The 16295-nt window shown below is 51.1% G+C and overlaps 9 protein-coding genes across 9 annotated transcripts; 3 read left to right on the plus strand and 6 right to left on the minus strand.

Moving 5' to 3' along the window:
• Positions 1–469: 469 nt before the first annotated feature.
• KY384_006626 (uncharacterized protein) lies at positions 470–1249 on the plus strand (the record flags this gene model as incomplete). The annotated part of the gene is made up of 1 exon (XM_044815120.1): positions 470–1249. One exon carries the CDS (start codon positions 470–472, stop codon positions 1247–1249), a length of 780 nt encoding a protein of 259 aa, XP_044668220.1.
• Positions 1250–1507: 258 nt separating this feature from the next.
• On the minus strand, positions 1508–2104 carry KY384_006627 (uncharacterized protein; the record flags this gene model as incomplete). The annotated part of the gene is made up of 1 exon (XM_044815121.1): positions 1508–2104. The coding sequence occupies one exon, from the start codon at positions 2102–2104 to the stop codon at positions 1508–1510; it is 597 nt and encodes a 198-aa protein (XP_044668221.1).
• Positions 2105–4284: 2180 nt separating this feature from the next.
• Positions 4285–5934, minus strand: KY384_006628 (uncharacterized protein; the record flags this gene model as incomplete). The annotated part of the gene is made up of 1 exon (XM_044815122.1): positions 4285–5934. One exon carries the CDS (start codon positions 5932–5934, stop codon positions 4285–4287), a length of 1650 nt encoding a protein of 549 aa, XP_044668222.1.
• A 657-nt stretch (positions 5935–6591) lies between these two features.
• Positions 6592–7626, plus strand: KY384_006629 (uncharacterized protein; the record flags this gene model as incomplete). The annotated part of the gene is made up of 1 exon (XM_044815123.1): positions 6592–7626. The coding sequence occupies one exon, from the start codon at positions 6592–6594 to the stop codon at positions 7624–7626; it is 1035 nt and encodes a 344-aa protein (XP_044668223.1).
• A 187-nt stretch (positions 7627–7813) lies between these two features.
• KY384_006630 (uncharacterized protein) lies at positions 7814–8969 on the minus strand (the record flags this gene model as incomplete). Its single annotated transcript, XM_044815124.1, has 3 exons — positions 7814–8434; positions 8545–8847; positions 8907–8969. The coding sequence occupies 3 exons, from the start codon at positions 8967–8969 to the stop codon at positions 7814–7816; spliced, it is 987 nt and encodes a 328-aa protein (XP_044668224.1).
• A 331-nt stretch (positions 8970–9300) lies between these two features.
• On the minus strand, positions 9301–9744 carry KY384_006631 (uncharacterized protein; the record flags this gene model as incomplete). Its single annotated transcript, XM_044815125.1, has 3 exons — positions 9301–9440; positions 9508–9586; positions 9643–9744. 3 exons carry the CDS (start codon positions 9742–9744, stop codon positions 9301–9303), a joined length of 321 nt encoding a protein of 106 aa, XP_044668225.1.
• A 1506-nt stretch (positions 9745–11250) lies between these two features.
• KY384_006632 (uncharacterized protein) lies at positions 11251–12392 on the plus strand (the record flags this gene model as incomplete). Its single annotated transcript, XM_044815126.1, has 2 exons — positions 11251–11688; positions 11745–12392. 2 exons carry the CDS (start codon positions 11251–11253, stop codon positions 12390–12392), a joined length of 1086 nt encoding a protein of 361 aa, XP_044668226.1.
• A 469-nt stretch (positions 12393–12861) lies between these two features.
• On the minus strand, positions 12862–13238 carry KY384_006633 (uncharacterized protein; the record flags this gene model as incomplete). The annotated part of the gene is made up of 2 exons (XM_044815127.1): positions 12862–12870; positions 12963–13238. The coding sequence occupies 2 exons, from the start codon at positions 13236–13238 to the stop codon at positions 12862–12864; spliced, it is 285 nt and encodes a 94-aa protein (XP_044668227.1).
• Positions 13239–14611: 1373 nt separating this feature from the next.
• Positions 14612–16198, minus strand: KY384_006634 (uncharacterized protein; the record flags this gene model as incomplete). The annotated part of the gene is made up of 2 exons (XM_044815128.1): positions 14612–15706; positions 15770–16198. The coding sequence occupies 2 exons, from the start codon at positions 16196–16198 to the stop codon at positions 14612–14614; spliced, it is 1524 nt and encodes a 507-aa protein (XP_044668228.1).
• Positions 16199–16295: the final 97 nt, after the last annotated feature.

Below are 16295 nucleotides of genomic sequence, written 5' to 3' on the forward strand. Positions count from 1 at the left end.
CAGCTTTTCACTCATCGAAATCTTTAGATCTAGTGAAACACGGTTCAGGATGGCGTTCAACTTGAAGAGCAATGGCGACCTTGGTTCACCTTTGATATTCACAGCACCCCATGTGGAAGAAGATGATTTGGCTCAGCATCATTTTGTGGCCTCATTTCGTTACTGTTCTCAATGCAGCGCGTCTGCCTCCTTCACTGGGCGGTGAATCCAATGAGACATCTTCATTGGGCCATCTACCTCCAATGATGGAGCCCAACGGGTAAGTACATAAGAATTGTATGATATTGATGGCATAGGCTCACAGAAAGTCATCAGGGGAGCAATCACAAATGTGTCGGCTCCACCAGACCCGTCGCACCGTTGGCTCGAAGATTATCTCTATGTCTTCTCGAGATATTCGACCCCATTGACGACTTTATTACGCTTCCAGAGGTCGATTGTTATTTGTCGCATACAACTTTCTGAGGATATGCAAGCCTGGAAGATGAAGCCTTCCGACATCTACCCCTCGAAGAAGTTTGATTGTATCGAGCAACCACCAAATAGCTTCCATCTGATCCTGGACAACTATTCAGGCTGGGACATGACGTTTGGTCTGCTCTCGCAGACGTTACAGAACATTTCGAGGGAAGCCAGGTCATTTAGAGACGGAGTGCCACCGTTTAATTTTGATATCTTGCGACGACCTACAATGCAATTGTTGGCGCAGGGACAGTGGCGGCCTCTCATTTATCCAAGCATCAACCAGACGGGTACGATTCTGCCTAATTCAAGCATATCAGCATATCCCCCCGATCCATTTGTCGCCGGGCACGGTAGTCTCGTGTACGTATTTTCACATTATTCGCCACCCTTTCAATCGATATTGAGCCTCGCAACCACTGCAATGTTCTGCGAATATGTCATCCAGGCTCAACTCGACAAAGCCCACGCAAAGATCACAGACCAGTATCCAAGTAAGGAATTCTATTGTACGGACGACGATATTCTTGATTCAATCTCTCTGATATACAACCCAAACGCCGCTCGGTGGAATTTCACTTATGGCAACATTCTTTCCACGTTGGAAGATTTGACTATCGTAGTGGCAGCATTTGACAACCGACTGCCCTATTTTGCCTTTGAGATCCACGCAAAACTCGATAAATTAAGGCCTTTGGTGGCGACCGGGAATTGGGCAAAGGCGAAACCCGTAACTGGAGCGGTGAGTATAGCTTCTGAAACACCAAGCAAGACGGATAGGAAGTGAATAGAATGTCGCCGTATACACAGATTACATGCTTTCACTGAACCCTCGCTTATGCTTGTCGCCCCAATTAATCGCAGTGACTGATTCGAGGCCACCAAGCTAGAGAGCCCTTCAAGCATCTCAATCTCTCGGTATACTCGCTGTAGTGATTTGAAACCTGCACCATCAATTCCAGATGAAGCTGAACACCTCCATACTTGGAGGAAGTTCTCAGAAATCGAGCAACAATTGTGGTGCCAACTTCTCTAGATCCTCAACCTAACCAAATAACCACATCAGCTGCTCGCGCCTTCCAAATGCCTCAAAACCCAACCAGATACTAACCTCCAGAAAGTCGTCGCCAACCTCCCTCCTACCACCTTTGGCCACGCGTTGATCAATCTCTTCCTGTCTTTCAAACGCTGCCCTTGCGATCGCCTCTCGTACAAATGTCTCTATGTATTTTCCCACAACAGCCATAGCGTCCTTTCCTATCCTCACATCTCCGGCACTGACGCCATCTCTGTCTTTGAAATGATGATGTAGCAGTTTCGTCAGCAACGCTGGGGGAATGGTGGGTGGTGGATTGCTTGAGGAGAGCGTTGGGTCTGGCTGAGAGTCCGACTGCTGGTCCAAATTCTCACGATTCGAGGAGTGTGCGGAAACTGATGATTGCATTAAGTGATCATCTTCATCGTCATCGTCGTCATCATCCTCGTCGTCGGAAGAGATGAGCTGGGGGGCACGTTCGTGTTTACGTCGGCCGTTAGCGGATTGTTTCGTATTGGATTTTGGAGCAGTCTTGTTGGAAGGACGGGGAGGCTTAAATGCGGTCGACGCTTTGCGCTTCGCGGCATTGAAATTTGTTGGAGACATGATAGGGTGGAAATCTATCTGTTCGAGGGGCCAGATGGACGCGCCGTGGGGAGGTCATGCCCAGACTGAATGCACACGCTGGGTAGCGAGTGTGGTGCAGGCTCCTAACTTGGTCCCCGTAGCCGCCCAGCAATTTCTCAAGCATTATTGATAGCCATCCATCTACGACCAGAATGTTGAGTGGTTCCTAAAGAATGTCACAAGATCGTACCATCTATCTTTGAACAACTGCAGAAAGTCTGTATGAAGTTTGTATGAAGTCTGTGTACAAATTACGTTGCAGATTGTGCGGTGAAGCACTGGTCCACGTACTGCTTACTGTGCACTTTCATACACCTTGTCTTCTCTTGTACCTCCACATATTCTTACGGTTTCAATAAAAAGCTCGGCATCACAAGCAGAGGATGCCATGTAGTAAGGCTGGCATGCAAGTCACCTTTCATTAGAAAATAAGGCTGAAGCTTGATGCAACCTCGAAGCTCTGTTCCCGCGACTCCAACAAGCATGCTCTTTCTCTTTTCATTGATCTTTCTTTTTCTTGAAAACAATGTCTTCTGATTCTGCTGATTGCGAATTGTGAATTGGTACCTAGCCGCTAATTTCTCCGAATATGGCTCCTTGTATTTCCCAGAAGACAGCCCATATCACTACCCTTTTTATTCTGTTAAGCATTCAGGTACCCTCTTGTATTTGCATCGTAAACTGGGTCTATCCCGATCCCTTGGATTCCGCCCTCACATTCAATTACAAAGACGTTGTATACTTCACATGGACATCAACCATCGCCGATCCGTGGATGAACCTGTGGTGCGCGCCCAGCCACACCGAGAAGCAATCATCGACATACGGTAAGCCCCTCTAATCTCCCCTCATCCGCATCAGCAAACCACACACCTCCACTTCGTAAAGACCGATTGCTCACTGCAAGCCCTTATTCACAGTCTATCACGACCAAGTCCCCCAAAACGGAACAAACCCCCTTTCCTTCGACTACGATGAATACGACAAACAAGGTATCTGCCACATGCAGATCGAGAATCTCTCGGGCGACGACTTCGCCAACACCCCTACCTTCGACCTCACATCAGACGATTCAGTGGAGGCAAAGACTTTTGGGCTAGACAGGGTCAGCTCGCTCGGAGGCTCCGCTGTTACTCCTACAACCATGACCGCAATCCAGCCGACTTCAGCAAAGAACACGGGATCAACATCCTCTTCTTCGTCCTCGTCCTTGTCCTCTTCCTCTTCCCTCTCCACGTCTAGCTCGCCCTCCCCAAGTCTTACACCCACGGCCTCCTCGACCTCAGCATCTCCACCCGCACCAACCACCAGCCCCTCCCCCGGCGTCATCCACTTCGCCCTCCGACCCCTCCAGCTCCTCCAACCCCCTCAGTGCCGGCGCCAAAGCAGGCATCGCCCTCGGCGCCCTCTTCTGCGCCCTCCTCCTCATCACAATCATCCTCCTATACCGCAACGGTTACATGCGACGACGTCGAGACTCCGACGAGCAAGTCCTGCAGCAGGGGTATAAATACCCAAAGTCCATTGAGAACGGACTGTGGGCGGGGCAAGTGGTGCACGAGATCAGCGGGGTGGGGAGACCGAACGAGCTGCAGGGCGTGCCTAGGGCGGAGCTGGGTTCGGGGATGGGGCGGAGGAGTGAATTGGGCAGTGTGGGGAGACGGTGATGGAGTCGTGGCTATAATATGCTGACAGCGGGCTGGTGCGTACGATACCGTGCAGTAGACATGACGTGCAAGGGGTTACCTGGGCCCTGAAGGTCCAAACAATGAGCATAAATTGCGATTGATGCCTTTACTGCAATAATTGTGGGGATATTCCGTTGGGCTTCAAGGCGGCTACGACGTGATGATATCTCGAGCCCGCTTGCAGTTGAGACATACTGAACAATATCGCGGGCACTTCGCGACCCGAAGCATGCGCGACTTGCTCAATCAGACTTCTTCCAAGAGAGGCCCTCGAAAATAACAATACACGATTTCTCAAGGCAATTTTGTTGATGCGTTGTCACCAGTAATTGTACTTTGGGTCCCATGAAGCGACCTCCAAAGATCTCAAGGTTTGAGATTTGCCACTTATGGTACATAATTCACTTCTACATCAAGCTCACTCGCACCTCAAGCTCATCATTAGTCCTCTTCACTACCTTCCAGCACACACTACAGCACAAACCTAAACCCCCTCTCCTTCGCCAACCCTGGAATCGCCTCCCCAACACTCACAGCCCCCTTAACGGGCTCACCCCGATCCAACTTCTTATTTAGACTTACCAACGTAAATCTCAATACCGTCGCCGCAATGATCGCGATGACCGACGTAGCGCAATTAACAGACATAGCAACAATATAACGCGGACCCGCAGATTCGGGGTACATATAACTCGCATAGATCGAGCTCGCATTACTCACAGCGTTGATGGCCGCTAGTGCCGCCGCCCGCTTACTCGGTGGTCTAGGTAAAGTGTTCGATATCCAGGCCAGCGCGACTACGTAGCCTGTGTACACTCCGGCGGGCATGAGCATCATTGCGAAGTACCTTGGTCCGACTGCTGTTGTTGTAGCGGCGATGATGTAAGCGATGACAGAGAAGTACAAGGGGACAGTGATGTGGAAGTAGCGCTCGCCTGTGCGGTCCGCGTGCCAGGAGTTGAGGAATGTTGTGATGACAGCAAGGGCGTAAGGAGGGACGGTCAATAGGAGAGAGACGACGTCGGAATAGCCGAGGGTGCCAACGATGGTAGGGAAGAGGTTTGTTACGGTGCCAGATGCTACGAAGCAAAAGAGGAGGACCATCTGAGGCTTTGTTAGTAAGGGCAAATGAGGAAGAATTGAGGGCGAAGGTACCAGATTCCACATTTTGATATCTTGGAAGGCGAGTTTCATTCCATGAAAGAAAGTCTGCTGCGTGCTGCCCACCCAGTCATCTTCACCGATATCTTCGTCAAGCCGCCATATTGCCAACTGTCGTTCTTCTTCCGTCAACCAACTCGTCGTGCGCGGAAAATTTGGCAGGACGAAGTACGCTGCGAAGGCAATGAAGATCGTAATCACCCCTTCAATGATGAAAAGCCATCTCCAAGCGCGCAGACCTTTTGCGCCGTCCAGATCATTGGTGATACCCGCTGATATCAAGCCCGAGAACGCGCCAGATAGCAAACTACCAGAATATAAGAGGGCGGTGCGAAAGCCCAATTCCTTTCTCGTGTACCATGAAGAGAGGAAGAAGAGGCAGCCAGGGAAGTAAGCTGCTTCTACAAAACCAAGGAAGAATCGAATTGCTATCAATCCGCCATAGGACTGTGCGCCTGCTGTTGCTGCAGATATCACACCCCATATGATCATGCATGTTGGGAGGTATAGCCTGGGCTTCCCAATCTTGTTGAGAAAGAGGTTGGACGGTATCTGCATGAGCAGGTAGCCAACGAAGAGTATACTCAACGCCGTCAGGTATTGCGTGCTCGACAAGTCCAATCCACCCTTTGATATTGGATCTTCCAAACCAGCCAATCGAGCTGCAGCAATGTTGTTTCGGTCCAAGTAGTTCATAATGTACATGAGAATTAGGGTGGGCAGTATGCAGAGATCGATTTTGCGGACCAGACGTTGCTCTGCGGCGGCGCGTTCATGTATTGTCATCTTCTGGATAAGCTCCGGGGGTTCTCGCCTTGGGCGAGAGGAGGAGGCGGAAGCTTCATTTCCAAGGTACCGCTCTTCTTCGTCGGAGGCTGTCTCGCGGACGGCCATCTTTTCGTCGCGAATTGGAACAGGCTCGAGGGTAGACACAGGGGCGGCTTCTTTGTCAGAAGACATGATGGAGTGGTTTGCGCGACTGGGAAGGTACGATGGGCAGACGATAAGCGGGTATCAGGTATGCATGGAGACGCAGGGAGGCAACTTGTGAGATGGACGACATCATTGCGCATTATCTCTTTTGATGCTCCGGGTGCCAATGACGGCACGTGGCAAAGAGGGTTCATAGAGAGGGGAAACAAGTGGTCGCTGGTATTCGGACCAGTGAGGAAGGTCGATAGGCGGAGATGCTAGGGAATAGGGGACCAGCGGGAGGCAGATTTGCGGGGAAGTGAAGGTTCAGGGGACGGGAATGAATGGTGGGGAAGGTCTGGTCGATCATTTAGATCGGCCAGGGCTAAGATCCTGATTCTTCATCCACTGCTCTGAGAAGGAAAAGAGGCTATACAGAAATCCTCCAGATGTGTAGGGAGGAAGGAGCGTGGTCAGCTCATGCCCGCCGAGGCCTGAACCTTTTCTTGGCGGCAGCCTCCCGCTGTCACTACACTTTCCTCTGTGACCCATACCACACTTCAATAACCATGGCGCCCCACATACCGACTTGTATTCCATTCGTGGACTCACGTGTGTTCTCTTGTGAATCTCAGCCACCCCCCACCCACCTCAACTTCACTCTCCGCCACTCCACACAAGAGACCCGAGCCCTCCGAGAACCAAATGTTCCCAAATCACGGAGCCTTCGTAACTGAGCATCCAACCTCTGACATTCGAACCACCATAATACCGAACAAGATGAAACGCAAGATGGAAACACGCACCCCACCTCCTCCATCACCCAAGCTTCAACCCCTCATCACCGAATCTACCGGCGACATCTTCACGGCCCCGTCCCACTCCGTCCTTCTACACGCCTGCAACTCTCGAGGCTCTTGGGGAGCCGGTGTAGCGGCAGCATTCAAATCAAAATATCCGAAAGCTTATGATGACTACCGAAGCCACTGTATGGAAATCCCTAACAGCAGTCGGACACCAGCAAGCGCCTTAAAAGGCCATCAAGTGGGGCTTTTAGGCACGTGTTTGCTCATCGATCTTTGCAAGCAGCAGGGATCAAGCGTGAAGGGTGATACAGACGAAAATGAAGGTAGCGAAGATGTTGAAGATACGACCATTATAAATGGCACCGCAAATTCCCATGACGACCGTAATGGAAGCTCGAATGCACTTGAATCATCTCATGACACGCAAAATGCTGCTCGGCCAAAACCACGTCGTCAGCCACCAGAGTCCTGGCATTACATCGCCTGCCTCTTCACATCCTACAATTACGGCCGCAACAAAGATAAACCAGAAGAAATTCTAGAGGCGACACGCAGCGCCATGAAAGATCTCAAAGGGCAAATCGCAGCTAAGAGAGGAAGTGAGCATACCGTTGGAGAGATATGGGCAGTGAAAATGAACAGCGGTCTATTCGCCGTTGAGTGGGAGAAAACGAAAGAAGTGCTAGAGGAGGCGGGGCTGCCCATGAGAGTAGTGAGTCCGCCTTCACAGCCGCATGGAGCTGCCAACCAGAAACGAGCGATGGGAAATCAAGGAAAGAGCAAGAGGCGGCGAATTGAAGATGGAGAAGGATCGGATGTGGAGGAGGAGCCAAAGCCACGCTTGATCCCGGTCAACATTCTTTACCCGGGATACGCTTCGAAAGACGCCCGTCGGAAGAAAAAGCAGAGCGGATTAGATGGGTGGTTGGCGTGATGAATTGCACGACGATGCATTTAAGAGGGTGGCTAAATTGTTGCGTCTACAACCTGAGATACCCCAATACGCAAACAGCTTCAAATAAATGAATCGAGGTCCTCATCATCATCATCACCCAATGCCCCATTAATATACAGGCGCCCACTCCACCCATGTCCGTCCTTAGACTCCCAGAAACCCACCCCTAAATCTCCATCCTATCATCCTCCCTCTCCCCAGCACTCCCACCCCCTTCCCCTCTAACACCTCTAACCAACCCCTCCAACCCCTCCACCTCCTCCCGTCCCCTCCTTTCTCCAACCATACCCCTTCCTCCTAAATCCCCCTCCCCAACCCCACCCCCACCGCCGACACCACTCTTCCCCACAACCCGCCTAACTCCACTCTCAATATATCGTCTCCGTTCCTCTTTCTTCCCATCCTCCCCATCCTCACCAAGTCTACTAAGCTTCTCAATTTCCGGCCTCAATTTAGCGACAAGCTCGCGAAGGGCGGGAAGTTGCGAGGTGGCGAATTGCGCTTGTGTCGTCATCCCTCCTTCCCGTCCGCTGGGGTTTTGAGACCCTTGAGTAATAAAAGCGAGGGAGTGCGCAGGCGCCTTGCTGTCTCCAGCGAGAGTTTGGGATGCAGAGGGAGGAGGTGGTGGAGGAGAAAGGAGGGATTGTAATTGGGCGATCATAGCCCCATTGCGCGCATGCTTCGCTTTCAGCGCAAGATTCAATTTCTTCGTCTCTTGGACCTGGCGGTGCAGGGAGGTGATGGATTCAGGCGTGAGTGTGTTGGTGGGGAGGGGAAGGGGAAGGTCCTATCACCTCCACGATCAGCTGGCTGTATGAAAGAACTCTTTTCGCATCCATCGGCCTCATTTCGAAGGATATTTGGGGGAAGGGGGGGATGAAGGGGACTTCTACCCACCTCATAATGTCTCAACCTCATATACCCCCCCAAATCCTCCGGCACGCTCAAGCTGTTCCTCAACGTAAACAGCTCGAATTTATCGAAGTCCTTGTCCACGGTGCTTTCGAGCAGTGTTTCCAATTGGTGCACTCCATTTTCGATCTCGTCTTTTGCTGCGTCGGCGGCAGAGGGGGTTTGGGACGTGGGTGTGGGTTTGAAGCCGAGTTGGGCGGGGGGCACTTTGAGGAGGCCGTCTTCGAGGGCGTCGAGGGCTTGGTAGACGATGGTGTTCACGGCGTTGATTATGTCGTCGATGAGGGACTGGGGTGTGTTAGTGGAGGGAGGGATGTGGTGGTGGGGGAGAGGGGGTTGGCGCGCACAAGGGGGGTGTATGTGAAATGGTCTGTTAAGAGCGCATCGGCTTGTCGAGTTGTGTCAGTCATTTTGGGTATGTCTGGATGTCTTGATTGAGTTGTCGCTTGGGCTTCTGTTGTTTACGTCGTCGCGAAACGCGAGTCATGATGGCTTGGCATTCAAGGTCACGTGCTCTGGCGGATCAATGAAAGTGCAGAGATGTTTGCCACCCATTGAGACACTGTTCTTTTCTCATCGATGTATTCATGCGTCACAATCGTTGACCATGTTGTGTCTGATGCAGAAAGAGGTCCACTGCTCCCGCATCTAATGTTGACGAGCATAGTCATAGATTATCTAATGTAGAATTATGCTACTTTCGTCACTTGGACATTGGGTACTGTCGTCGAGAAAGAATACCTAATGATCCTGCTGCTTGTTGGCCAAATCCTGTGCCATTCCACCAATTGATCCTTCAGCATTGAAATGCTTGCCAACGGCACCCTGTTTGTCGAGTGGGCCTCCAACCTTTTGTGCAGTGCCACCGAGAGCACCATCAGCTATTGCACAACAATTGTAAGCCACTAATTCTCGGATGGCGACCAAGGAGGTAAATTCGATACATACCATTGAACATCTTGCCTACAGCGCCCTGCTTGTCAAATATGCTTGTGCCGTGCCCCGTAGTCTTTTCACCCTCAGCGGGCTTCAGGGCTTGTTAGCCGGATATTGCCTATGCCTCATAGGAGGATGTGAGCATACTGTCTGGTTGACTGTTTCATGCACGCCACTGGTCATTTCGTTTTGCCCCATAGCCTTATTGGCACCTTGCTCAAAGGTCTTTGCGGTATGATCTCCGTCCATGTCGAAACTTGCTTTAAAGTCGGGTAAATGTCTCTTGAATACGAATGGATGGGTTCTGAAAACGTATAGAGTCAATGCAAAGCGAGAATGGGGAAGTGAAGAAGCGCATGCAGCCACATAATGGCTTTTCAGATGTCGGCGTCATAGATATTGCGCTTCGAGAAATCTTACGTCAGAGGTTAACTCTGCGCTTCAGTATTTTGATAGAAATTCTTCGATTGAAGAGATACTGTTTTTAAGAAGCAAGCATGTCCGCGTAGACAATTTTGGCGACGTGCTTTTCATGCATCAAGGAACACGACGGAGACGATGTTTCAAGCCACCTTCGTACCCAAGCCTTACAAGATGTAGAATTCTAGCTGTTATTCACTGTCGTTGGTCATAGCATAACATCACAAGTGGCCGTCGAAGTCTTCGTGGCATATAGTTTGATCTTCGAAGCTGAGGAGTCAGAATTGAGCGAAAGACGTTGAGGATCCCAAGCGGCTGAGCGGACGGATGTCTTCCTCCCTCCCAGGATGTGCCTCTGGGCCTAGCCAAACTCTCAGTCGTAGCTCTGACCCTCTGACGCACTAAAAGAGGCCTCGAATGAAAGAATTTCCCCCAAGTGCTTATTTTCCCCCACCCATTCATCCCTCTGCAAGGGATGCGGCCGTGCCTGAAGTTCAGCTGACTGGTTGCTTCATGTCGATTGACTTTTGGAGGAACAAGACACGGTAGATTCCTGCTGTAGGTCCGCAAAATGCAGTTCACTCGACCGTTCTGGCCCATGGCGGCTTTCAAGTCTCTCAGACTCTCTGGTTCCGAGAGCGCGGATATATAGCTACTGCGCAAGCGAGGATATGCTTGGTAGATCTTGTGCCTGGCTAATAGAGCTCGACAGATTTAGTGGGAGAGGCTATAATGATTGTTAAAGGTTAAGATGAAACTCGCTTCTGGACATTATTGCGGCTAGACTGACATCGGGTGGCAGAACGATGGCCGAAAAGGATATAGACACGTCCCTCATTGGGTAAAAGAGCTGCAGTCACTAGTACTCTACAGTAGTCGATGCATTGAAGCGGTTAGTGCCCTCTCTACCGTTGCGCAGATCTCCTTTACTCCCACCACTATTCTGCCCATTTCTCTACACAGCAACCAGGAGGAAGAGGCCGTGTAACGAACTTGCATCCTGTCACTCCCTTGAACAGCTTTCACCTGATGCACACTAGCATGTCCAATTGATCCTTCCATGCCAACTTTATGAAAGCTGAGGCAGCCCTTCGTCTGCTTCTCGTCTGCATTTCTCGTATTTAATATTCCGATGTCGCGTGTTGGTCTGGGAAAGAATGTTCACCATGTCTCTCCTTACCTGAGCTATTCCTGTGCACGAGCATTCCATTCCCTTGCTTCCGTTACAAAATAAGTAATTGTCTTGAATAATTCCAATTATCCCTGTCCCACCAGATCTAGAGATTTGAATACAATCAGGTCGGGTGACCCCGCCATCACTTGCCACCAACACCAATGCCACTCGCCATGCTAGGACCGGGGACTAATGGGCATGACACATTGCCTGCCAAACTTGCCCACCGGCGCACACCCACCGCCGAGGATTTTCCTTTACCCACCAAGCAACCCTATGTGGTGACGAAACGCGATCAAGGCCTCGTCTCGCCCGCCAAATCATCCTTCACCTTCTCGGACGAAGAACATTTGCCACACGTCTTTAGCTCACTGCCATCAATGGATGACAGCCCCACGGTAAGAGTGGTGGAGCGAGGCACGCCTGGAGACCTCTCCACCGCTTCAAGCGTTGAAAATACACCCCAGCACAGAGAGCTCAGCAGACAACGAAGTCAGTATTACGCTGAAACATTTGCGAATCGTGAGCCATTGGTCAACCCACGAGATCGAGTACACAAAGATTCAATCATCATGGCCGACATCAAGACCAACGTCATTGTACGTTCGAACCATTCAATCATGTATTTACCGCGCTCACCCGAACCTTCGAACAGGTCAGAGACGAATTCCTCCTCCTCAATGAACTCTCCCAACACCTTTCTCAACGCTTTCAACGCCCAACATCCTCAATATTCATAACACTCGACCACTCCGCCTGCCTCCTCTTTGCCAGCTCCTTTGACTCCGCTTACATCCTGACCATCACCGCCCTCCCCTCTCAAATCATGCCCTCAACAAACAAACGCAACGCCGCCCTCATGCAATCCTTCATGACCTCCGCCCTCGGCGTTCTGCCCGATCGAGGAGTGGTGAAATTCATCGGCCTTGAAGACGATTACATCGCCACTGGCGGCCTTACCGTGACCGGGCAAATAGAAAGACTACAGCGCACACAGAACAATGACAGCAAGATATCTTTATTGCCAGCGGAGCCGGTGCCGAGGAAACCGAGCAGGCGAGCAACGCAGAAGAAGCCACCAGCATTATCATTGGTGCCGAAGAGCCAGAGCATGCCGGGGAGTAGAATGCCCAGTCCTACGATGTCTACTGTCTCGACGATGAATGGCCAATCATACAACTCGGCACCCAGGTGCCCGGCATTACCTGCAATGCCAATTGAGCCAAGTGCGCTGGACAAGAAAGCTATGAAGATGCAGCGGGTGGGGAAGAGAAAGAGCTTCATGGCTATGTTCGGGCGGTGACACCATTAACTCGACTCACATCATGATCACATTTAATAACAAGGCGGTAAACATTCTTGGAGAACAGCACTCAGCGCGATATCACCCAACACGCTGATCATTGGGCAAGATCTTCTTATGTCAACAATCCCGCCAGACCGGGGACGAAGGTATCATTTGTTGGATACGCCTCACCTTGAGGCTGGTTTCAAAGGTAGGCAAATATTTTGTCGCAACATATGAGAAGTTGTTTCTTGTACAAAAGCAGTCTCAGACTTTGCGGGTATTAGATACGAGAGGAAGAAGGGGACTAGCAGCAATGCAGGATAGGTAGAGATGTAGGCATAAGGGATACATGAAAGGGATTCAACTGTATTAACAATGAAATTTTACAACTCTCAGAATCACTTCCCTTTTCCATCGCAAGCTCACAAGTCATCCAGGCTTACCATTTTATAGACGTACTAGAATGAGACTCCTCGCAGGTATCTCAAGCAGTCTCTAGCAGCACACTTTCACACCCTCTTCGTCCCTGAATGCATACTTCAGCTCCTCGGCCATACGCCTCGCAGTCTCGCAGCAGTCGCACACCTCGACATCTCTCTCGTACTCAAGCTCATGCGCTACTTCCTCAGCCACATGCCTTGTAGTCTCCCAGCTCCGAGCATCTACCCTTACCACCGATCGCTTCGGCTTCTTCAGCCCCTTCACAGCTCCAACGATCAGATCTCCCATGATATCGTAATCATCATAAACAAGGTTCGGCTTTACGTTCACTTCCAGCAGCACAAACCGTAACCTCGCACACATGTCCAATGCCTCAGCTATCGGATTATCCTGAAAGTCGAGCCTCCGGAACGGCACCATGGTCTCGACGTTGGGACAAACACAAATCTCGAAGACGACATAGATGCAACACCCTTCAATCACCCCCCTTAGCCCTCTCCCCCAATCGCCTCAAAACCCTCACTTCATCCACCTCCCAAAGAAATCGCGTCCCGAGGACACGCTCCACCTCCTCCCTTACCGCCTTCGAAATGCAGAACACCTTCCCCTCCAGTTCAGCAGCACTCGCAATCCTCACCCACGTCTTCCCTAGCCCCACCCAAGTTCTCCACAAACACTCCCTCGCCCCTTCAACCTCCTCGCTCGTAACACCCTCGACTTTCAAGGACAACTTTCCATATCCAAGCGGCGCCAGCGAAAAGCCACCAGCCAAAGACCCGCTCCTCTTCATTTCCTCCGCAACTGAATTCTCGCTTCTAAACACACCATCTGACCAGCTTCTCAACCTACAACACACAGCCATCAGAAAAAAAGCGGGGGAGAGTTCTCACATTCACATTCACATCCGCACATATAATCTTTCCCCAAATAAGAACCCTATCATACCTTCCCCCTAACGCTTCACGAGCAAGCTCCCAACCATTCCCCGCACAATTTTCGAATGGCGGGGGAAATTCTCATCCAGATCTCTAGCCCCAAGGGTAGGGTAAGGAGTAGAGCGTGCGGATCCAGCTCCTTCTCAAAAGCTGACCTAGGCTGTCAAGCCATAGCCATGAATCCTCCCACAGATTACAACGGGAAGATGGAAGAGAGGAATGGCTTAGCTCGGCACGATTATATTGACATGAATCAAAGGACAACGCGGGATGAAAATTTGATAAGCCCATGATTCCCCTTGCACGCAGAACATCCAAATTTCGGTATCTTTTATCAAAAATTAGACCCAAAATCTACACGGCCATATGTTCAGTCTCTTACTACCAGAAGAAGCAGCCTAGAAACGTCGATCGCATCCGAGGCAACAAATAACGTGCGTCTATCAAAAAGCGATACTGGTCAACCCAACGCAGCAGCAGCAATATGGTCGAGATCACACTCGCTACCCGGCCTATGGATATCTATCGCATGCGGTCATAGCTAGCAATTGTCGTTCACACACTCGAGAAGCAAATTGGAAGACGAGACGAGCCTGGGGTCTGTAGCACGGATCCAACACATTTATATCCTCTTCAATCCGGGGAAAGGGATCCGCAAGGCATCCCTTGCCATCATTCCTGCACATCACCTTTCACTATCCCTCACACACCTCACACATCTTTTACTTCGGGAGGCAATTGATGGCCAGCTTCTGTCTGAAACTCTCTGGGAGCTGCTTTCGACGTGAGTGGACTATAGTGGCAAAAGAATCGATATGAATAGTGATGATACGTTTTCTATAACCTGCCTAAAGCCTATCAAGCCCCTTCCCCCACGTCTCTCCCTCTTTCTACCTCTCCCGATTCCGTCCCCTTCTTCCTCTCACACCCTCTCATAGACCTCCTCAACTGCCAAACCACAAGTTTTCCCCCAACCCAGCCTACCATCCTCTCATACCCCTCCACCACCCCGGCCTTAACACCATCAAAGAAGATCCTAGCCCAAGGCAGCGGATTCTTCTTCTTCTCCCCGTCCCCACCCCCTCCTTCCTCACCTCCTTCCTCCCTACCTCCATATTTCCACCGAGCCCTCTTCCGCTTGGCAGCCTGCATATCAGCCGTCTTCTCCCCACCAGTCCCATCAAGATTAGTCTCCTCGACTTCTGCATTCTTCACCGCACGCGTGACACGCACGCCAGGTCGTTCGCCCCTCCAAGCCTTGTATGCGTGGCGGATCCAATGCACCCTTTCCTGTGCATCCATTACTGCTTCGTCCCTTACTAGATCCACGCGCAAGGAACCATCGCTGTTCCTTGAAGCGCGCGTCGTGTCGTCTGTTCGTCTTTGTTTCCTGTCCTCGACGTGAATAGAGCTTGGGGCGGTAGAGGTTGCGCCATCGTACCATTGTGGCGAGGAGCGGTCTGAGTTGGTATGGAGGGGGAAGATGGAGCTTGAGGTGTCGATGATGAATTTGATTTGTTGGTTGTGGATGACTTTGGTGTAGCCGTGTAAGTCGGGGCCATTGATGCGTAACTCTTCTTCACTTGCGTTGCGGCTGCTACACAGGCTGCTGAGCAGGCTGGAGCAAGAACCGCGTCGGCGGAGGCTACGACTGTGGAAGCTTTCGATACTGATGCGACCTTCGAGTTGGTTGTAGGCGTGATCGAGGGAAATGGTTGAGGAGTGTGCTTCGAGAACCGGTGGGAGGGAGGCGGAGCGCATTGAGATCATGTCGCACGAGGGGTGTCCTCCCAAATATTTTCGCAGCTTTGGCGAAGGCGGCGCAGCAGGTTTGCGACGAACAATTTGGAGGGAGGATTTGCGGGGACTGACTGTGGGTGATGGCGGAGGAAAAGAAGTAGTGAGTGCGCGGATGGATTCAAGAGAGGCGGTGGAGGTGTGTCGGCGAAGTGGCTGCAGGAGACATTAATTAGACGTCCTGGGACGATTGATCACTTGAATCTTTGCGGGACATACTGGTATCTGCGGAGCTGTAATTGAAATCGACGAAGGCTGAGGGCGTGATGGGAGAGGCTGTGAAATGGAGCGTTGTGGAACGCAGGGTGGCAGCGCTTGAATTGTCTCAGAAATTGTCGAGTCGTCTCGCTGAGTATTGTGATTGCCATGCGTGGGAGGGGCATTCTCTTTCCTTTGTCCGTTTGAAGCGACCCCTTCAGTTGGAGCTGTGAATAGTTTGTTGGTTCTATCAACAAGATCTTTAGCAAAGGGCGACGTGAGGGGAGATGGGTCGTTGCTATCGATTTTCTCCTCGGCTGCGACTGGTGGTACTTTCGAGGTAATGGTTGTGACAGATGTAGTGCTGGTGTCTGCGCCTGAGAGCCGGTATAGAAGCCATAGTTGGACTTGTGTGGAGAGCGTATTCAAAAGAGTTACTATGAGCGTCATCATGTGTAAAGGATGTGTTCTGCAGTGTGAGCTCTCTGGACGAATGTCGCAGGATGATCAGCCCAAAAGACTGAGGTGCGGCATCCAAGTTTGGTCA

Source organism: Bacidia gigantensis, assembly GCF_019456465.1.
Source record: "Bacidia gigantensis strain McMullin 20006 chromosome Unknown contig_249, whole genome shotgun sequence".
Lineage (NCBI taxonomy): Eukaryota > Fungi > Ascomycota > Lecanoromycetes > Lecanorales > Ramalinaceae > Bacidia > Bacidia gigantensis.